The sequence below is a fragment of the Artemia franciscana genome, chromosome 8 (genome assembly GCF_032884065.1).
Source record: "Artemia franciscana chromosome 8, ASM3288406v1, whole genome shotgun sequence".
Lineage (NCBI taxonomy): Eukaryota > Metazoa > Arthropoda > Branchiopoda > Anostraca > Artemiidae > Artemia > Artemia franciscana.
The window spans coordinates 33,528,535-33,552,174 of NC_088870.1; the positions used below are offsets into that span (position 1 = coordinate 33,528,535).

The 23,640-nt window shown below is 36.0% G+C and overlaps 1 protein-coding gene across 4 annotated transcripts in view; it reads left to right on the plus strand.

Moving 5' to 3' along the window:
* Positions 1-23,640, plus strand: part of LOC136030324 (transcription factor dcp-66-like) — an 84,516-nt gene that overhangs the window by 51,713 nt on the left and 9,163 nt on the right. For all 4 annotated transcript variants that reach the window (XM_065709227.1, XM_065709224.1, XM_065709225.1 and 1 more), the window contains 6 exons: positions 65-650; positions 5,526-5,699; positions 7,073-7,361; positions 11,823-12,025; positions 13,592-13,808; positions 15,802-16,141. In XM_065709227.1, coding sequence (XP_065565299.1) covers positions 65-650; positions 5,526-5,699; positions 7,073-7,361; positions 11,823-12,025; positions 13,592-13,808; positions 15,802-16,141 — 1,809 coding nt within the window. The remainder of the gene's footprint in view (positions 1-64; positions 651-5,525; positions 5,700-7,072; positions 7,362-11,822; positions 12,026-13,591; positions 13,809-15,801; positions 16,142-23,640) is intronic.

A 23,640-nucleotide genomic window follows, 5' to 3' on the forward strand; every position in this document is an offset into this window, starting at 1 on the left:
GTAAGATTGATTTTTAATCAGTTTCTTTAATTAGCTCTGTTTATTTTTTCCGTTTCTTTTTTAGGAAACACTTGCCTCGTAGTCCAGTTTCGAATTCTTATGGCCCTCCTTTACACATCAACCTGCCTGGTCACGAAGTTCCTCAAGACTTAAGCTCGAGGGGAATCCCATATTTCATGCCTTCTTTTGATCCCCTCCGTTTACCCAATTTTGGATTTCCTGCTCATTTAGCTGGATTGAATATGATGAAAAACTGTGATAAACCAATGCATCTTGTTATGAATGGAGACCGGACTATAAAAAAACCCGAGCGAAGGTCCAGTATACCGGAATCCGAACGAAAGTGTGTTACCTCGGACTTCGATAGAAAACTAAGTGATTCTGATCTAGACCAGAAGTCTGTTCCCGAACCTGATCGGAAACCTATTATCTCTGAACTTGAATATAAATCTGGAGTACCTGTTCATGACCCGGACTCTCCAGAAAGGCGAAGGTCCCTTAGGCCTCGATCTGAGGTCAAATATAACGTTAGTCCCATTCCCTTACTACCTGACGAAGTGTATGCTTTGAACGGAGGCTATACAAACGGTGTTGCTAGTGACAGCGATGATGATGATTCAAAACCATTGCCTCTATTACCATTACCGAAGGTATGTATTTTTGTAGAAATACCTAACCTTTTTTTTGGCTTTATTTGTCAAGGATATATTTCAAGCCGCTGAGAGGTGTCTGAATATCTAATACTAGTGTATTCTTATTTGATAATAAGATATATCGTCCCGATAGAATGAAACTCTCCTGTGTCCAAAAAACTTGGTTTTCTGATGAGCTGTTTTAAAATCAGATCAAAAACTTCAAATTGGCTGTGACATAATCTCAACTAAACTGCCAATTCAGGCTCTAAACCCTATTTCAGGGCTAGAGGTAGGCAGATTTTGGGATAGATTGGGTATCAGCTTGTTTTTTTTTCAAAAATTAAAGTTTATTCCATTGTAGCAGTAATAGATAGGAATAAAAAGTTACAGATCCTAGAGGGACATCGATTTCTAGTAGGGCACCGAATGGGCGTTTCAGTTGCTGCGTCTTCTTATAGGGACAGTTTGCAAGTTTGTTGCCCAACCTGAGAGCAGCTCAAATTCAACCTTGGGCCTAATATCCAGAGCCGGATTTAAAACTTCTCGGATGGACGTTTCAGTTGCTGCGTCTTTTTACATTGACAGTTTGCAAGATTGTGTCCCAACCTAAGAGCAGCTCAAATACAACCTTGGGCCGTCCAATATCCAGAGCCGGATTTAAAACTTCTCGAATGGACGTTTCAGTTGCTGCGTCTTTTTACAGGGACAGTTTGCAAGTTTGTGTCCCAACCTAAGAGCAGCTCAAATACAACCTTGGGCCGTCCAATATCCAGAGCCGGATTTAAAACTTCACCGCTTCTATGCCCAAGTGTTTTTGCCGCTCCGTTTTTGCGAGATTCTTGGGGAAATCCCCGAAAGTTTGGGGATAGTAGAAGCACTGCACCGAACGCAACTGATGAGCCAAAAGTAATGAAAGAGAGAGGCGATACTGAACTCGTAGCTGCCATTCCTGAGAGACATCTGACAGTTTATAAGTGACCATGGAATTCCTGTGTTGTTGTAAAATCACTTTTCTGTGAATAGGTGGAATTCACCCGGCACTTCGACAATCAGTCACTCCAGTTTTTGTTAAAAGAAAACTCAGTGGTAATTTTTTGCGCTCCCTGGTATTGTCCACCCCTAGGACTGGGCCTATTGGCAAATTCTGGCCTGCTAGTATCGCCACGCAGAGTATTAATCCACTGTACTACTACAGGGTAGTAATATTTTTTTTCACATATATCAAACATATTTTTTCACTTTGTATACATCAAACAAGACTAATAAAACTAAATCAAAATAGAAATTGGTTTAACAGTAGTAAAAACCAGCTTTAAATCTTATCAAAATCATAAAAAAAACGACAGATAAAAACAAATATAGATAAAATTATGAAATAGAAAAAAAAATGCAAGCAGAAGCAGATTAGAATGAGAAAAAACATCAATAATGATCATGTCTTCTCGAACACCCTTCAAGATAATAAAAAAGATATTGTCATGAACAATAGACAAATTTTAAATAGAGGTAAGCAAGACCGTATCCATAATTTTTGCTCTGGGGGGCTACAAAAACCTTAAAAAACGCATTCAAAACTTGTGTATATGTATTTTTGTTTCGTTCTTTCGAGTAGGACAAAAACTTGGAGGGCAATCCTCTATGGATACGGCCTTAGAGGTAAGTCAGGAACTAATAAATTTCAATAAACCATAATCGTAGAAAATAAAAAGTTTTTCTTCAAGGGAGATTCTTCCTAGCTTTAAATCTAAAAAATTTAGTGAACTGTTTTTTGGTTTAGGTAAATTTACAGTCTTGCCTAGGCATTTGGGGTCAACTTTTATAATTCAATAATGCTGCTCAAATGGTACGTTTGTCTTACAAGCTTAGATTTTCGTAGAATGTCATCAAATCTCTTCGTAACCCTGCGGGAAACCTTTAATGGTTCCCGTAATAGCCGTTTTAAAGTTTCTTATCTTTTCACTTTTCACACTTGGGTAAATTAATATTATCTGAAATTCTTGAAAATTCAAGAAAAATTCTTCTTTTGCGCCTCCCAAGTTCGTTAATGAAAAAACTAATGTTTCGGTTATATATTTTGCCCGTGCTCAAAGACTCCTTTATCTTCGTGTTTTTTCCTTGTGATTACGCTAGCAGACATAATGATATGTAGATTGAAAGTAGTTACTAAGGCATCATTGATACTCTTGACATTATATGATAAGTAGGTAGCTTCTAGTCTGGAATCGGAAGAAACTCATGAAATGCTTTGTACTTTACATAGGACTTGTTGAACAAGTTTTCGGGTTGCTTTGTATTCAGTCGTTGAGATATGCATTGATCATTTATGCTACAACAATCACAACTCTTTTGTTAAAAATTTCATACCAAACTCCTCCTGCTTCAATTACCTTTATACCTGCGGGTATCACTTCAGGGGCAGGGGTTGGAGATTAATTTTTGGCCTGATGTTGTTCTACATAGCTGATTTAAATTAATGTTGAAGACGCACGAGTCGGTTATTCTGGATCCAGTAGAACATTCAGCAGTGGCTTTCAGCCATGTATTCCAAAGAAAAGAATGAAAACAAAACGATGAGTAAGGCCGCATCAAAGGGGGATGGGGAGTAGGGGGTTTGAACTCTCCCTCCCCGAAATGTTTGTCCGACTCGTAAAGACATAACAAAAAGGATATAAACAAATTTCGATGTGTTTTTTAAAGTTTTTTGTACCCCTCCCCCACAGCCCCCAAAAATTTTCTACCCCCAATCAAAAATTCTGGCTACGGTCTTAAAGGAAAACAAACTCTTTTTAATGCTAGAGAAAAAAGTGAAATCAAATATGACTGATAATTCCGAAGATAAAAGCTTGCTTTTTTCATTTTTCGAATAAGCTGAAACTGGGTTGACAGATGTCATAGAAAAGAAAAAGAAAGCCGAACAAGGGTAATCTTCAGTCAATAAAATGGTAAGGCGACCGAAAAAAAACCAGATATTTTGGCAAGAAACTACGGTAACCTATCCTCAGAGCTAATACTAATAAAAGATTAACCATCCAAGAGAAGATATTGAAATAGTCAAGGGGTTTCCACTTCAGCCACCTGTCGGTGAGCAAAGCGTTCCACACAGTTCCATCGCGCGTGGTACAGTCCTTGCAATACCTGGTACAGTTCTGCCACGCTTGGAATGTACCACCTGGTGTATTTCATTTTTGAAAGTCGGCTACCCCTCGGAAATAGTAGCACAAAGAAAAGTCGAGCCACCTTATTAACTGTAAGCAAAAAGGTGACTGAATCCGAAAAAGAAAAGTTTCCTTGTTTGGGATTTTCTTCTGTACGTTTTTTTTTTTCGTCTATCATGTCTAGCCGATGTGATCTTAGTATCTATGTGTAATCTTTAAAGAAACGCAGTGTTTGTGGGGTAGTATCATGTGCTTTGATCACCTACACCGTGATTTGATCACATCCACTGTTCCCAACGGGAATATTTGTTTCAAGTTGCGACACTTTTTGCTGAATGCGACCATTCAGTCGTGAATTAGTGTAGTAACTCAAAGTACTTCTATAAACGAAAGTAACGCTTCAAGACTTAAGACACAATTAAAAACGGATGTAAATATAAAATTGGGTTCAATAGTTCCACCGAGCCAGAGATGTAATTTTACTTAGATTTCTTCTTAGAGAATTATTTAGTTTCCTTAGAAACTCTAAGAAGTCTCCATTTTTTCATGTTTTTGAAATCTATTCAACGTGTTTTTCAACATGAAAAATAAAATTCAAAGTAAATTTAAGAAATGTGATTTGATAGATTGACATAGCTGAATCAAGGACGTAAGCAGGGAAGAGTAGCCTCGGTGCCCAGTCACCACTTCACCCCTAAAATCCTATATTTTTCTTAAATTCTTAGGTACTTCTTATGCAAATTACCAAACAGAATTTTTATTCCCCCCCCCCCGCTTCTTGTTTTTATTACTGCCCCTCACTCCGAACACAAATACTGTGGACCTGCCTGGACTGTATCTCAGCTATAGAATGATTAAAAAATTTTCATCTTGTATTGATAAATTAACACCGTAAGGCTGCAGAAAGATAACATATCAAAAACCTACACAAGGAACCTAACTATTAGAATAGTTAATTTAAAATATTACACTTTCGTTTAATTTTCTTCTTATACTGAATTTGGTAATTAAGTAAATTCACAGTATAAGTTAATTTATTTTGAACGGTTAAACACATCTTGTAAACTAGTTGGAATGAGGATGGAGATGGTCTTAACTCCCAGAATATTCTGCATATAAGAAGATAGTACATCTGCTTTGGTAGGGCAGATCCATCCATTTTCTGTAAAGAGCACTAGTCAAAAGTTACTGTCGGCCCATTAATAACGCTAAAAACCCATCTTCTGCTAAGTCGCCATTATCTCATAAAATTGTGTGAACAAATATAATATTGGAAAAGACTATAAAGGGGAAAAACTTGCAAATATTGAGCCACTGAACCGAAATTGGCACAAAAATGAAGATGGTGTAGCCAAAATACACATTCTATAGCTGCATCAAATAATAATGGTAAGGTTCAGGCAGGCTAGTAAAACAAGTCCATTAGAATCTTGGATGACAACAGTAGCCCCCACCTTATTTTTGTTTTGTTATTTTTATGTTTTCTGCATGGAAAAAACTTCTTCCTTCATTTTAGAAAAGGCTTGAAAATTAGTCTCCAAAACTTATTTACGTAAAAAAAAAGTATGAACAGAAAAGTTATTTCAGGTCATGTATCGCTTTTGAAGGCCTTGAGACTCTTTTATCTAGAGTGTTTGAATTTATCTTAAATATATACTTTCTGGGTCTAATCTTCAGTAACCTAGATGGCACTGTGCTCAAATGTGATGGCCAATGATTTGAAATGTATTTTCAGGAACTATCCCCTGAAGAATATCGTTTGAGGGAAAGGCGAGTGAGGAGACTTAAAGCTGAGCTGAGACAAGAAGAAGTACTTTTATACCTGTTGCACATGCTCAAAAAATCTCAATCGGTACCACCTTCCACGACAGAAACTGTAAAAGATGTCCCTGTTAGCAAAGACTGTAAGGTCAGTACAAATGTATTATATAGGCACAGATTTTATTAAGGTTAATGTTCCCTTTTAAAACTTTTGACAAACCTACAGCTGTAATTTTGTACCGATATGATATGATATTTGTATCACTGGATTCATTAATTTCAGATCTATCAATTGACTGAGTCGGAATTATTGATGTTCCTGAGATTTCTTCTTAGAGAATGATCTAAACTTGCTTCACATGTTTTCAACATATCTTTGAATTCACAGAAATACAAAGCATATTTCAAAAATGTAATTCACTACACGAATAAAGATGGATCCGAGTCATCAAACGATACCAAAATTGTCGTCTTTCGTTGAAACATTAATACCGTAGGATTGCAGGAAAGTAACATACTAAAATTTACAGAAAGAGCGCATGCCTTGAACGAAGTCTTTGCAAGTAGTAGATTAGCCCATTAGCAAAAAAATTCACAACAAAGCTTCTGTTCATTTTTAATGTTTGAAAATGTGGGAATTACATGGGGCGCATGTAGAGATAAAAAATTATAGCCTCCTGCTTTGTAAAGTGTTAATCAGGAGTTTCGTGCCTTGTCCCTAATTTTTGTTTTGTTTGACAGGGATTGCCAAGATCTGAGGAGAAACGAAACAAAAATTAATTCTAAAATAGGGAAATAAGAGAAAACAAATCTAATTGTAGAAATAAAGTAAAGAACAATCCAAAAGGAGAGAAAAGTGATTCATTTATTGATATTGCAACAAATCTATACATTAATATGTTCCTATCCTTATATGGTCGTCCTAGCCGAGTGGCCTGTATCCTAAATTTGAAATTCTTTGTCCGTGACCACGGGGGATCGAGTACTGGTGTTACCGTTTATTTGGTTTGGAACGGAGGTCAGTGGCGTGATACTCTCAAGCTTAGTCAGAGTTGACCCAGCTGTAAATGGGCACCTGAAGAAACCTAGGGAAGGTAAACAGGAAGGGTGTGCGAAAGGACAGGAAGGCTGGCCACCAATCCCCCATTGCACTTCCTGGCTGAAGGACTATGAAACAGACATCAGCACCGTCGGTAGGGACTCTTAATGTCCAAAGCCATGTTCTTTACCTTTACCTTTTATCCTTACGTGATTGTGCAGTACCAAGAAAAAAAAAAACTAAAAGCCAGCAATTTCCTCAGAATGGTCGAGGGTTACCAAGGTTGTAAGTAGTAAGTACAAATTTCGATAAAAGAAATATGTAGGAACTAAAGGGCATTCTTTTGTTGTAAGTGTGTCTCAAGTTCAGTTGTAATTTATATAAGTGTGAAAATAATGGTGTGTATAATAACGCCCCCTGAACTGCTCTAGCCGATGCCACTAATACTTCACTTATTGTTATTATAATTATTTTGATTTTAGGCCCCTTTTGCCGTTCCCAGTTCGCAGAGTTATCAACAAAGCGGAAGCTCAATGGGAGTCTCAGGGACCACTCGTATTGGATCTGTTGAAATTAGTCCCGTCCCAATGAAAAACTCTACTTTCCTGGGTAAGCCGGGATTGCCGATGCCGTCTCCTTTGACAACTAATTTATCAAAAATAGCAGTTAGGTCGTCAACACCACCAAGTAGGGCTCCAAGCATACCATCTCCCTTGGCGTCTTATGGATATAAAGAGGATTTACCCCATGGTCTTTCAATCACCGCAAAAGGTAGTCTGATTTTCTCAAACTGTTGAATATTTTCTGAAGAAGTAGAATATCAATTTCCACCTTTGTGTCTTAAATTTGTATGAAGGAGAAATGAGCAATACAATATATTGCCCTCTATAGCAAGTATGGCAGGTCACCTATTAGACTTAGTATGTAAATTTGAATTTTAACTTTAAAGGCCAACAATATGTCTTTTCACGTGAAAAATTGATGTTTAGCTTCTAATTTGTATTTGTCATATTTTATAATGCTCTTATTTTGGACTGATGAATCGTTTCCCCTTCTCCACAGAGGAGAGACTAGTAAGAAATTTAGTACTTTTAATTGAAGTTCTTCCCGTTTTATCAAGAATATTCATTTATATTTCTCTTTCTCTAACTGAAAAAAAAAATCTTAACGAAAAAAAGGAGGCTTATTGTAACCAGTGGAAAAAAGAAGAAAATTGAGTTTGTATTTTGATAGAGATCTGAGTTCAACCGTCCTCGACACATAAAAGGAAATAATGCGTAAAAAGTATGGATAAAAGTTCTTTTTTATAAAAGTAAAAAGTATAGATAAAAGTTCAAAAGGCCTTTTTTTGCACTGAGTAAGTGGAGGTTTCCACCAAAGACTATTCTTCTTTTTTCACTAGCAAGAAATATCTATGTTTTCGCTTCATTGCAAGATTTCTTTCGTTTTACACTGCTTAGCCAGTTGTATTTTTTTTTTCGAGCTTATATGCCTCCAAATATAGAAATTTACAGCATGTTCAGTAATATCTTATATTTTTTATGCAATTCACCACTTGGATTTTTTTTTTTCAAGTTCAGAGCCCCAAAATGTTGACCAAACCCCGAATTAAATTTCTGCTTAAATGCCTATGTGATCAAAAACCACCTAACTTAATCATTTGTATTATATACCACAACAAAACCACTTAGCTTTGACTCTAATTTGCATTTTTTGTATATTGTAATTCTCCAGTTCTGTGACATTGAATCGATTCCCCCTACCACACAGGTGAGAATACCTTCAATTTGAATGCTCATAGTTTTACTGAAAATATTCATTTTTGTTTCTCCTTGTGTCAATGTGAAGGTGTAAATGAATAAAGAAAACATATTTAACTTTGCAATTTATAATTATAATCTAGAATTTACAATTTAGCCAATGAAAAAAGAAGAATAGTATGCACACACTCCGGTGGAACATCTACTCAACCGTCCTCAATGCAAAAGGAAATAATGACTAGAGAGTACATGATAAAAGTCTTCAATAAGTCCGAAAGTTCTTTTGTTCAAGGATTGAGCAGAGGTTTCTTTCGAAATATACCCATAGGCTACTATCCTTCCTTATTTTCACGGTTTTAAATATTCCTAATTTGTTCCTTTGTAATCGTGCCACTAATCAGTCTTTCCTACGTCGAAATCGACCTGTAGCCTCTAGTCTGCATTTTTCGTATATTATAATTCTTTATTTTTGTGCTGGCTGATTGGTTCCCTCCTTCCCACACAGGTGAGAATACCTCCAACTTGAGTACTTCCTATTTTATCGAAAATATTCATTTTTGTTTCTTTTTGTATAAATGTGAAGGTGTCTTTGAATTAAGAAAAAAAACATTTAACTTTGCGATTTATAATTAGAATCCGACGTTGAATTGAAGGACTAACGGTATTTTTATTCTTGTCTTTTGCATTTGGTATTTATTATTGATGACTAAAAAAAACTAATTACGCTTTCAAGGTGAGAATGTGTTGCCGTGAGAAATATTCTATTGCATTATAAATTGGTTGCGTTGCTGGATTTTAAACAAGCTTTATTTAAAGATTATTCAGTTTAAAAGTAATTAGCTCGTTAATTGACGATTATTCTTCAACAAGAAAGTTAGACATGTTTCTGCAGAAGGCTGATTGACTTGACTTGGAAATTAAGGCTTTTGAGTGCTGGAACACCTCTCCCTATGTTTTGTATGATAATAAAACAAAAACTTGGACAAGTGCACATTCTATATGCTACCGATACTGATCTTCGATTGGTAAAGTCCAAAAAATATTAATATTCACTCTCATGTCGCATGTAACCTAAGAACTTCAACCTGCATTGCATACATGATGTCTTCTGAGTAAGGAGGGCTGAGAACCTTGCTACCCAAACCAAGGATTTTAAATCTAACATGCCCTTGTCCCTACCCTTGACAATTCTCAATCTTGCGTGATTCGAGCTTCGAGTATTGTTAGATACTTTAGTTCCAATGCTGCAAAAACAACCAATGCTTACTTTATGCTCTATGATACAGTTAAGCTTTAGTTTTTAGTGGTTAGTCCTTGTAACCAAGAAAAAAAGAATATTTGAGTTGAATCGACCATACAAATCAGCAAAATTTGTGTCAAAAAATCGGCACGCAATTGATACAAGTTTTACGAAATTTTTACTGTGCAATACTTACAATATGACATTACAGTGATGGTGGCTATATTTTTTAATTATAATTTTGGTATGAATTCATTCTAAAAGAGGCAGTGAAGAGAAATGCTCTTTGATAGGATATTTTTTGATTAGATAAGTTTGCTGACCACAAACTCCAAAGTATCGCTGATTAATTGGATAAGTTATTCGCATCCACAGAACAGTACCGAAATGTATGTTAGTTGTAATGTTAAGTCATTTGAAAAGAGTTGATCAACTGGTTTGAATTTCCACCCTCCCTTTATGATTGAAATTGAGCCCTTTCCCGTGCCTTTACTCTTCCTATTGGGATACTAAACTGTGAAATTGCGCCCACACAACCCTTCGCATAGATGCTACATCTCCCCAATAATTGCGATATCTGTTCTAATTTCTTATGCGTTTCATATAACTGGTTTCGTGTTCCTCGTTTTTTCAGCTCTCCCCTGAATTTTTTTCGGTTGTTTCTGTCCAGCCGTGCCCATATAGTTGGTAAAGATATGTCAACAATTAACCTTAAGTTTTCTAGCTTTGTGTGATACCTTCCCTGGGGTAGAGCCAAGATTTTGTCCCGGAAGCGGTCCAACCATAGAAGAGGTCCTTTTCTAGCCATTATGTAACCAAAAAGATGATAGTTGGAGGCTATTTTTGGCATTGGGGGCTGTCCCCTTCTATAAACCGCTCAATGCCATCCACTATATTTTACGAAAGATGAGATTAAAATAGCTCATTAACGAACAATATACCTAATTTTTTACGAGAATAATATGCAGTGCCTTACCCAGTTTTTTTTTCGTTTATTTATTCATTTGTTTTAGATGAAAAAAATAGATGAGTGTTTGAAAATATCAGCAGCATAATAATAATAATAATAATAAAATAAATAAAAACGTTGGTTTCTAGACGTACCACTTAAAAACAAGAGCTAAGAGCTCATATGGCACTTGTGACAAGGCCAGAAGAGCCAAGAGCTCATATGGTATGAGCTCTAGCAAAATTCTAAGAATCAATAAATTGATTTAAAAGGAAAATCAGAGGCTTAATGCCGGTCGGGATTTCATTAAGATCCGATCACCCAGTCGTAAGTCATAAATACCTCATTTTTTCTTATTGTTCCTCTCCCTTCAGCCCCCAGATGGTCGAATCGAGGAAAACGGCTTTATCAAGTCAATTTGTGCAGCTCCCTGACACGCCTACTAATTTTCATCGTCCTAGCACATCCAGAAGCACCAAACTCGCCAACGAACTGAACCCCACGCCCTAATTCCCCCAAAGAGAGCGGATTCAGTACGGTTACGCCAATCACGTATTTACGACATTTACTTATTCTAACCAACACGTTTCATTCCGATTTCTTCGCTCTAAGCGTTTTCCAAGATTTCCGGTTTCCCCCTCTATCTCCCCCCAATGACGCTGGATCTGGTCAGGATTCAAAATAAGAGATCTGATTGACGAGATCCTTCCAAATATGAAATTTGTGCTTGTTTTTCCCGCCAAGTTTCATCCCGATCCCTCCACTCTAAGCTTTTTCAAAGATTTTAGGTCCCTCCCCAACTGTGTAACCGGATCTGGTCGGGATTTAAAATATGAGCTCTGAGACACGATATTCTTCTAAATATCAAATTTCATTAAGATCTGATCGCCCGTTCGTAAGTTAAAAATACCTCAGTTTTTTTAATTTTTCTGATTTAACCGTCCCCCACTCCCCACCAGATGGTCGAATCGGGGATACGACAACTTCTAATTTAATCTGGTCTGGTTCCAGATACGCCTGCCAAGTTTTATCGTCCTAGCTTACCTGGAAGTGCCTAAACTAGTAAAACCGGGACCGACAGATCGACCGACAGAATTTGCGATCGCTATATGTCACTTGGTAGATAGCAAGTGCCATAAAAACAGGTGTCCAATTAAAGAAAAAACTGTTTTTTTTTATTTGAGTTAGTGATTTCTCCGTACCAAATTTCTGCTCCAGTCACCCCCACTATGAATAGTTGTATCCTGTAGAACAGAATGTTTAGAAGCACATTTGTCATTTAGGTCCGAGTGCTGTTAGTAGTGGGTCAAGAAGCGCTCGTGTTACGCCACCGGTTACACCTAGTGAGGAAAAGCTGAACAAATTTTCAACACCTGCTTTGCAGCAGTCCCCTGTGCCCAAAGCTGAGGACCCTCAATCAATCGCCCAGCGACAAGCTGCCGCCAAACTAGCACTCAGGAAGCAACTGGAGAAAACACTACTTCAGGTAGATTCAAAAGCGAGCTTTAGTTGCTGCATTTCAGATGTTGTTTTTTATTTTGCTTTTTTGCTATTATTTTCTTTTGTTAATTTTTGCTGAAATGTTTTCTTCACTAACAATAACTTTATACTGATGCTAGTCTTGACCATGACAGTTACCATTTTTAAAACGATTGAAACTCCTCTTGAAGGTGCTGAAAGACTCTTGGGGGATTATTTCTGCTAGGAGATGTTTTCACTTGGATGATCACTCGATATAGTTTGATGAAGTTTTCATCTTGCTGAAGGTAATTGGCGTGAGCAAGGTCACGACGAATTGCTCTGGTCAGGGGCGCCAATTTATGAGAATGAAGAGGAAGGGGATAGGTGGTACCACATCTCTGTGAGTAAACTTGTGAATGTAGTATTTCGTTTTAGATTAAAATATCCACCATATAAGTGAGGGGGGGGGGGGCTTTACCTTTGCAGCAGACATATTGCACTCTCAGTATACCCCCAAATAGACGGTGTATAAATATGCATTACTAAGCCTTAATTGCTCAAATGAATCAACTGAGTCATACAAAGCTTCAAATAATTGTTTATGATAACTGTTCATTTTTATGGTCTGTATATATAATAAAATATCTTTATTCGCTTCAATAGCTTGAAGATAACAGGAGCATGTCAATATACAAAAAAATGAAAACAATAATCCACAGGTGTTGCTACATGCCCAATGACACTAGGTTTATTGTTTAAAATTTAATCGTGCATTAAAAAAAAATTCTCGAAGTTACAGTAATTTTTTATTTTTCAATGTAATGAAGAATTGCTTTTTAAGACGTATTTTTGTGCATTTTTAAATGGTGCCCAAAAACGGCCCCTCGGGGGACTGGTTGCTCTCCAATCACATTCAATTATTATCAGTGACACCTGGATCTTTTAATTTCTGATCAATTGATTCCCTTCCTAAATTTCTACCACCACTATTTCTACAAGTAATGGCCGAAAGAAAAACACATTGAAAACACATCGTTCTTTTCTTAGTCCATGCTAGCGTGTTGACTGGGAAATTTCCTATTTGTAAATAGGGGTTTGAATTGTCTGTTTCATGGGTCTCCTGTATGCTAAATTTGATGGTGTACTTTTCATTAAGATGGTTTATTTTATTTTTTTGGCGGGAGAGGGGTTGTTTCTATGTTTTACCTATTTTTAATTTTAACCTTTCATATCTAATTTATTATTTTTGTCCCTGTATAATTAGCAATTATTTAACAAGTTGCGTAAGCGTAAGGATTCTTCTTTTCTTTTATTTCTTTTCGTTATTCTTCGTAGCATAAAGTTTGAATTGAATTTTGCTTACTTAATTCGTCTTTTCCCACTACAAGTTGTATCGAAGGACGTTGTGGATTGTCGATTACAATTCACAAATTACTGTGTAATATTGTAATATAAAGGTTTATGTATCTAGGGTGATGATAAAACTTACTCTATGTATATTAGGATGATAATAAAAATAAGGGTCATTATAAAATTTAATGTTTTGCAATAACTCTATTCCAGATCAAGTAAGGATTGTTTCTTTTTTCAGATTCCACCACCCAAGCCACCCCCTCCTGAGATGCACTTCATCCCGAACCCAAACAACACCGAATTTGTGTACCTCCTTGGTCTGGAAACAGTAGTTGATTCCTTACTCCCTGGAAACCGGAAACAGGATAAGCCACCTCCTCCACCGGCTCCTTTTATTTGTTCACAGTGTAAAACGGACTTCTCTCCTGTCTGGAAATGGGAAAAAAAGGCGACATGTGAGTTGATCTTCGTTTTTTTTTTTTTTTTTTTTTTTTTTTTTTTTTTTTTTTTTTTTTTTTTTTTTTTTTTGTCCTGGGAAATTTTTTTAGATCTTTGACAGCTATTAGGGTTAATTCAATAAACTAGGCTCTCAAAAATAAAATTCACTTGGAAAAATTAAGAACCGCGATAAAAAAAAAAGTAAAGCAGTGGAACCGACCAAAACTATCTATCAAGGTGTTTCAGTTGTTTCAAAATAAAAGCTAAGGGAAAGAAAATATTTAAGACGTTTATAGAACAATGAAGTAGTTCCTTCGCGGAAATTTCCTTAGCCATTACCCTTGGTGGATTTATTGATGTTGAGTATGTAATGTAGAAGTTGAATCCTGCTTCAGAAAAAACCTTAGGTTACTATAGAAGTTTTTAATATGCATGATTTATCTGTGGGTAAAAAAAATTTTAGTGAACGGCCAAAAAATGGGACTGGAGTCACTACTTCGGAGGCTCTAGACCGAAATATACACTTAATTTAATTATTATTTACGTCGAAAGGAATTATACTTTGATTTATGGGCTTAAGGCTTAAGTAGTTCATGGCTTAATCATGGCTTAAGTAGTTCAAAAACTTCTTTCTTATTGTTTTTAACATTTGTTAGGGTAAAACAAAAAATATTGCTATAGGTTTATCCAAGTTTTATCTTTCTTTTTGAACTGAACACTGTATTTTATTGTTAAGGAGCGGTTGCTGGTAGAATACTTGCTGCAAAACAAAGCTAAAAAAAAAGAAAGAAGAAAAGAAGATTGGGTGGGATTTGGAATTCCAACATCATTCAATAAAGTATAAATTTGTCGTTAACGCTACCTCATGGCGAGGAACTCAGCCAGTAGTCAAAAAGAGATGTATTTTTTCAAACGTTTCAAGTTTTTCTCTTTTATTTCAATCCTCTTCTCAACCGACCTTATGTTTAGTTGCGCATAGTTTGATTTATGATAAAATTAGAACATCCTTAATAAGGGGAAGGTTGAACCTAGTGTACCTGTTTTTGACCTATGACATTCATGCCTTCACTCTGTAATCTGTTTGTGCTTCTCTTTCCTAACAAATGCTATATTCCATCTCCGTCTTAGATTATATGGCTTCAAACTAGAAACTGTTCTGATGCCAAGCATTTTTGCTTATTGATTCTGGGTCAGCCAAACAGATTTAGTCGTTATTGAGTTTATTTTCTATTGTCACTAATATCGTGTGTTCTGTTTCAGTTGTCTTTTTTTCTTGTTTTATTCTATTTCTTTGTGCCTTTTTGTGTGACATGTTTTGTGATAAATTGATAACATTATGAAATTGAATTAATTGTAAAAACATACTAGTCTTATTCCTTGAATTTTCTGTCATTTATAACATTCTTTATTCCTATATCACTTGTATAAACTGGTTTTTATTCTACCTTTGTTCAAGTTGGATTTCCTGTCTTATTGGTCTTTTGGATAGAAATTGGCTCTTATATTCCGCCTTAAACTATTGTCTGCTAAAGTCGATCACTTTTTACCTTACCTGTCTCGCTGTCGGGAAATATGTTTCCTGCACATTCTGTTTCTTCCTCTCCGTCCTTCTCTTCTCTTTCTCTCTCTTACTTCTCTTTGTAATTATGTCTCTCCTATTCCTTCTTTCCCTGTCTTCTCCCTCCCCCCTTCTGTTGTTCTCATTTTCTCTTCTCTCTTTATCTATCTCTATTCCTCTGTTCTTTCCCCTCTCTCTCCTTCCATCCATTATTTATTTTCCATTTTGTTTTCAAGTATACAAATATGGTTTAATGTTAATCTCAAGCCTATTATTCTCTGGAATGTGTTACTGTCAAGTTGCTAAACATAGATCCCGAATCGGCCTTATATGCTCTTATTTTGTTAACTAAAAAAAAGGAAAGAAAATTAAACACTGCTTATATGTTATAGATACTTTCGCTAGTGAAGTTACATTTCAAAATGTGTATTTTCTTTTTATTATTATTCCAGCTTTAGACAGCCGAGAATCTGTGATGTGTGAGCAATGCGTGAGTTCCACAGTAAAGCGAGCACTAAGAGCAGAGCATACTGCCAGACTCAAGTCTGCTTTCATGCGAGCTTTACAGCAAGAACAAGAACTTGAGCAGCATTCTTCTCGAACTGAGAAACCCCCTGCACCATCACCTGCACCTCCACCTCCAGTCAAGGAGCATCACCTGCCACCTCCCTCTAGGCCAAGTCCATTGGCCTCACCATCACATAGTGTGGCCACTGTCAATAGAGAACGAGAAAGAATGAGAGAGCGAGAAATGAGGGAAAAGGCAAGAGAAGAACGCCACAAAGAGAAAATGTAAGTAGTTTTTTATTTCGTTTTTCTCAAAGCCAGCCATCAGTTAGAAAGATTATTGGAAAAAAGTAAAAAAAGAGCTGTGTACATTTCACTCGGACATTTTTAGCTTAAATTGTAGCTGAAATGGACTGGGGTTCGAAAATTTCTGGTAAGTTAATGAAGCTGTGTTGTTTTAGATGAATGATACTGTAAAAGGAAACCCTTCTAGATACTCCGTGGGAAATTTGTTTGACTTTAGACATATTTACACCCAGTGTGAATAAAGATTCGCCCTAAAGTGGTGGCTCTTGACTTCAGGATAACCCCTCTGGGTATGGAACCCAATGACAGGATATTGACTTGGGATTTAGACAGCAGTGTTTATTTGGCTAATGTGAGTTTGTGCTTTGATAGTATGAATGGCTAATTCTAGGCTTCTAGATGTAAATCTAGTATAGGATATACAAAAAAAAATCGGAGGTGGGCTGCCATCGAGAGGAAATTGCCCCCTGCCCCGCAGGCTAGTATTGGCTGCTGCCTAGGGGCCTGTGTTTAAGGGACCTACTCCTAGATTTTATTTTTTTTTTCGTAAATTGAATATAATAAAATAATACATTGAGTCATTGAATAATTCACTAACCTAAAAAAAGAAGTAATTTTAAAATTTGATTCCCTGGATACGTAGGGCTTGATTTAAGGAATGGCCCCTGCTCTCGACGCTTACTTGAGATAACAGCTTCTAGTTTTACTCCTTTTGGTTGAGCCCCGTTACTTGATGTAAAGGGTTGTAAAAATGACAGTGTTGTTTCGACAGTGGATTTTTTGAGACATTGTAAAACTAATCCAATCTAAGCATATTTTGCAAAAAGATATCGTGAAAATTATTTCCAAGTTGGGTGTGAGTGAACTAGATTCTGGTTATATTCAGAAGATCCAGTAATTTTATCAGCCGGGTGTCAAAGGGTCTGAAGTTGGCCCAGTTGCCAGGAAATAAACTCAGAAGCATATTTTGTTAAATTTTCCAGTGCGTCATTATTTCAAAGAATATTTTGGCTAGGCATATGGATAGAATGCGGGAAACCCAAGAACGGCATAGTGAACCAAATACGGATTTCCACAAAGCGCCATTTTTCCAAAGAACTGCAAAAACATAGAGCCGCTATTCGTTCTGATTTTTCAGAAAAGATAATGAGTAATCCGACGCTTCTGTGGAAAAGTTTGACCCGCAACCAGAGTGAAAGAAACGCTCCGTCAGCTCATATCTCTGCTGAGGCCTGGCAACAGCATTTTTTGAAAGAATTTTTAGAACCTGATTCCAAAGTAGAATATCCCCTTAAATGTGATCTCAATCGGATACTGTAAAAAAAGACTGTACCCACGTTTATTGTTTCATTGTCTGATATTATGAATTCTGCGCCAAAAATTAAGAAACCTTTTTCGAGGGGTACAGATAATATTTGTGCTAAACACATTCTTCTTGGAAGTCCCCTACTACTTTGTCACCTTGATCTCATGTTCCAAATGGTGTTCACAACTGGAATAGTTCTAACCTCGTTCTCTTCTGGTCGTCTTACTCCTGTTCCAAAAAAAATAAATCGCTGAATGAGTGTTCTCCATATCGCACTATTACAGTTGCTACTACTTTCTGCAAGATTTTTGAATCACTCGTAAAGTCAGAACTTACAGATGAATGCTACATGCCGTCATATCAGTTTGGCTTCCAAAAAGGCCTAGGGTGTGCCCACGCGCTTACTGCACTATCGTCAATACTTATAGATGCTGATAAGTCTGGTGATTCGCTCGTCCTAGGGAGTCGTGATGTAAGCCATGCTTTCGACTCTCTGATTCACGCATAAATTCTCCTTGAGCTATATAAACGGGGAGTTGACACGTCTGCCATTCGTGCTTTGTACGATATGTATAACCGTCTTGCTGTTGTAATCAAGCTACCTGATGGGACCATAACACGTTTCGTTATTCCAGTCCGTCGAGGCATCAGACAGGGTGCCCTTACCTCTCCAGTTCCCTTTAATAACTGTATCCTGAACACCCAATCCAGCGCAGTTCCTTCGTGTATTTTAAAAAGGATTAATGTGTCACTAATCGCGTATGCAGATGATATTTTTAACCCCAGCCGAACAGTACAGTCGTTCGAAAGAAATTTTGCTATTTTAAGTAAAGAATATGCTAAGATTAACCTTACATTCAATAGAGAAAAATCGGACGTGGTTCTGTTCAACTGGGTTGAAACTCGAGTAGGATTTACTATTAATCTCGACGGCGCGCCAGTTTCCCCAAAATCACAAATGAAATATTTAGGGCTTCCTATCGGTGACACTCTTAAAGCAACTAGAAGGCTCTTGATCCTTCATTTCCAACGTCGAACAGCAACTGCATACGGAAGCTTGGTAGCAAACAAACTTCGACTCAACCGCAAACTGCTAGCGAAACTTTACAATGCTTCTGCACTCCCGAATTTCCTATACCTTGCACCTTTTTGGCGTACGTTTACGATAACCGAGACGAAGGAGCTTCGGCGAATCTGTTTCCGGTATGCCAAATACCTGCTTGCCCTTCCACCATGGTCAAGCAACTCCTGGGTCATTAAAAGATACGGCATCATAGACCCGAATGCTTCTATCAGAAAAAGCATAGAAGCTTATAATAGTAGAATTGGTCGGCACTCATGGAGCGCTATTTTGATTCAACGAATGTTTGGCTTTTGCATGTTTTAATTGTTTTTAAGTAAGGTGAAGTGTTGCTAAGTTTTTTGTGTAGTTTTTTAGGTCATTTTCTTTTTCCTCTTTTCTTTTATTCACATTATACTCCGTTTTTCATGTGTATTATAACGGGTTATAAATAAATTCAATTCAATTAATCTGTTGTTAGGGCCCCAAATTTTTTTTAGTATTTAGTGCCAACTCTTACGTTTCACATTATTTCATATTATATTTTGTGTTCCATTCTGTTACTGCCCCAGTGAAGTCAGGTAGTTTAGAATCAGGTGAGTTTAGAATTAATAGTTCGCGATAGCAAGCTATGCATGGCATCCCATGATAATAATATTCAAAACTTTAAATAATGGAATTTTAGAAGTACTATATGCACACTAAGAATCTTATTCTATCCCGCCCCACCCCTTGTATACAGGATTGTTTTCAGTTCTTTATCAGGTTTTATTTCGCTCTTTATTTTTAGCTACTAGACATTTTTTTTAAGAAAAAGCAGAACGCTTTTTCTTATATAATATACATATTTATTTTTTACTCAGAGATGAGCTGCTTATCTTCCGTGTCCATTTAATGTATTATCTAAATATCTGATTAGTTACCTTGTGACAGCGGAATCGTTAAAGCCAGATCCCGGAGCAAACGGAACTGAGGTTCAAATCTCCGTGTCGCAAGGAAAAAACCTTCGGTGCATTTGATTGGCAATTTTTTTTTCAAATATCAAATATAGTAGTACTTTGGAAAAATCGATAATATTGGCGTTACGTGTATATACTATATTTACTCTATGATATTGCTTGGTAATATTAGGCAACATCGGTATTTTTTTTTCTCAGAGACGAACTATTTCCTGTATCCGTGGACTAAGGTTCAATTCTGTGTCTTTCAAGGACTTCACGACTTAAAGATGTACAATCATACGTTTTCTTTTAGCAATGTCGAAATTTGTCTTCAATTAAAAGAAATTTGGTAGTATTTCCATTTAAGTATATATGCTATAAGTAGTTCTATGATCCTGTTTAGTAATATTATACAACATCAATTTTTTCAAAGACGAACTAGTTATCTCTCGTATCCATTTCCATGTAAAATGCAAATATTTAAAATCATGACGTTGTGACATCTTAGTATATACAGCCACGCTCGTGAACAACTGGGATGAAGGGTGTATCCAGGATTTTGGCTGGGCAGGGGGGGGGGAGCGTTGTTAAAAAAACACGAAACGTATCAAGAATTTGTTATACGCATTTTGTTACTTTTTGCGAGCTGGAGAATTTTGCTGTTCTTTTTTTTGTGGGGGGGGGGCAGGAAGGTCAAACTTGTTAACGGGTGTATGGAATACCTATTACCAGGAGTCCAGGCCTCGACACTTGGCTTGTGGCAGGCTTCTATATATTTGATCCTCTGTTTACGCATAATCATGCGTATCATAGAATAATCATTAGCATAATCATCGCGTTATTGCTTAGTTCTAGCTCATGATGTGTCACGGCAGCAATTTCAATTGGTATTAAGAAATTACGACGTGAATTGAATTCCTCCTTCCTGTTACTGCATAGAAAATCAAAAAATCATTTCATAGGACTTTATGTGATTTTATAGGATTTATTTTCTCTTGGGACTCGTTGTTATTCTCACTGTGGCTTCTCTACTAACTGCAGATTTCATTTACGGTTCGATGTGATCATCCTGTGATATATTCTAGCCGTAGATTTCTTTGTCTGTTATTTTCATTTTGCGATTCGTTGTGGTGCATGTTGTCGCATGTCATCTAATCACATATCTCATTGCTCTTCGTTTTCGTGCATCTTTACCTCGAACATTATTCCAAAGTTCCGCAATTGCATAATTATCGTTTCATTTTTTTTTAGCTTTGAAGTCATATTTTTGGTTTCAATTCAATATGATTTTTGATGTTTCTTGTTCCTTGCCTTTTTCTTTAACTGTTCGGACTCATATTTTGTGATTTTCCATGGATCATAGATACTATAAATCAATTGATCTTTCCTGTTTATCCTTCACAGACACACATACTGAACTAACACCATCCTTCATTTCATGTAATTTTGCTTTGTCTTCTAAGTACAAATTTCATTGTGCTACATTTTCGTTACCAATTCAATGTAATTTTTGTTGTTTCTTGTTCCATGCCTTTTATTTCAAACTCGTGACCTTTTTAGATAGTTCTTTCAGGCCAGAAAATACCAGGGTGACAATTTTCAAAAACAAAACATGGAAATAATTCCATATACATATATATATATATATATATATATATATATATATATATATATATATATATATATATATATATATATATTTTGGAAGAAACCGTAGTACTTGGCTAGTCACTATGGTTAGAACGGGTAGTTGAAGCTGACATTTCAACACAGAGTACTTTTACAGTCAAATTCCAGTTGGTCGCCAGTCGTCTGAAGAGAGTATGCTATGTTTTGTCTTAGTGTGAAGGGATTGAGTTGAAACTTTCAGGAATAGTTGATTTTTTTTTGTGGAGGATAAAGAGACCTATAATTTTGTGTTTAAAAAAAAAGGTGCAAAGTATTTTCTCTCTTGTCCTTACAAAAAAATGTATGCTAGTTTTTTCCTACTTTATTTTTGTAAAGTGAAACAGATTATATTTTGGACTTCAGTTGTCGAGAATTATAGTTTGTTTTTATTTATACATAGGGGACTTTAACCTTCTTTTTTCTTATGAAAATCAGAAATTAAATTCACGGCATTAATTTCTAAGTAGTTGAAAATGATGTCGATGATGATGAGCTTGATGTCGAGGGCTCAGTTTTAAAGTGGACCTAGTCAATACTCTGGCATATCCATAGCGCTGATACCTCAGCTGAGGTATAAAATAGGAATTTCACGCACATCTAAATGACAAATATTGAATTCAGTTGACTGTTGTGCTGGAGCCTGTATAAGGCAGTCTTGTCGTGTAAAATTACTTAATTCTGCATAATTCGTGTTTCAATTTTTGTTACATAAGAGGCAGCAACTGCCAACTAGGTCGTCTTGTCCGTTTTTAAGGACTACTTTTTTCTCCTTTTTTTTTAAAGCAGGATTTCAACAAGATCTTTAGGCTTGTGCTGAATATCAGGTGAGTTCTTTATTTTAAGTTACTGTATGTTTTTTATGAAATTGTATAGACCAGTTTTTACCCTGTGTTTTTTTTCAAGTTCTTTGATATTTTCTTATTCTTTTAGTAAAAGGCATAAGGGCCTAAGCTTTGGTTATATTGAAGTGGTGATACTTCAAATTAAATATCCTTTTTCAGTCTTAGTATTAAAAAAAGTCTAGCTATTAGAAATATATTACTTAGTTTTGCCTCTGTTAGAAAATGGAAAAGTCAGCAGAATCTCGAAATCTAAAGAATTTGGCTTCTTTCAAATTTCATAACAGATTTAATTGATATGTGAAGAAGGAAGGCCATCTATCATTAAAAAAGATAGATGACTCAATTTCTTTTTCTAACTGATCATAGGACCTCTATATGTCTTAGCTTATTCTTAATCCAGCATCCAGATGTAAATGGAATCCCCACTGGGAAACGTAGAGTTGACTCAGTCTTCCAGAGTCTATTCATCAGTGAAAACTGAATAGGAGGAGATTTTTGTGCTTTAAAATGGGAACTAAAACACCCAGTGATACTGATAGTGCAAGGGAAAACAAGGGTCTACTCAAGAAACAAAGGGTTCACAGTACATTACCATTGCGCAAATTTCGCAACATAAATGGTAAACAAATTTAAGTAAAAATTAATGAATAACAGAAAAAGGACTAGTAAAAGAGAAAAAGGAGTAATAACTGAAGAAGTATTAATGGATAACAGACATCATGCCTCATGGAAAACCGTTGAGTTTCTATGATCTAAACATTAGAGATAGCGTTTCACGTTTCAGGTGTGTTGTCAAAAATTATATCCCTAATTAAAAAAATAATCAAAATGAAAATTGTAAAAAACATAAATTACTTGATAGTGTACGATAATGTTTTTTTTGTTACGTTTTTTTATGTTGGAAGTTTTGTATGTTGATTTTCTAATCTCATTCGTTTCAAAACTTAGCTCCGTGGTAATGTTCCATTTTAATACAAATAATTCTTTGAAAAATACTTTCCCTAATCTTGACAAAATTACTAAACTGAAAAAATGCTTAGACTGAAACAGAAATGTTTTAAATACAAAATAAAATGACGAGTTGAATGAGTATCCCAAGAAGTAAAAAATAAATTTTCCGAGAAAGGGGGGGGGGGCGAAACAAGCTAGTATAGTAAAACGATATAACCCTCCAAATCACATCTCCCAATCGCCATCACGAAACGTACATTTAAACAATTTATTCTAGTATAATTTTATAATCATCCTTTGTGGCTCAATTTTATTTACCCAATCCTAAAAAAAAGAAAAAAACTAGTCACAGTTCGGACACTGATTTATCGTTGTCACCAGAATCATTTTTAATCGGTACCAAAAACCTATACATCTCGCCAAACATAATATTATAACATTATTATCGCCTGGGGTTTATCCCTATCTGCCATTACCTAAAAAAAATCATACTTACTCTAAAGCTTTTCGTTAATAACTGTATTAAACGAAGGAATATCAGCAATATTTTTCTATTTTGACAAGATGGCTCCAACCCTAGACCCCCCCCCCCAGTTGACTTTGACCCTTATGTTTTTCTTGTAGAGTGTTTTAACAGGAATTTTCGAACCCTGGTGTATCATTGTCAGCTGTTTTTTGTTCTTGTTGTTTTTTTTTTTTACTTTCTGAAG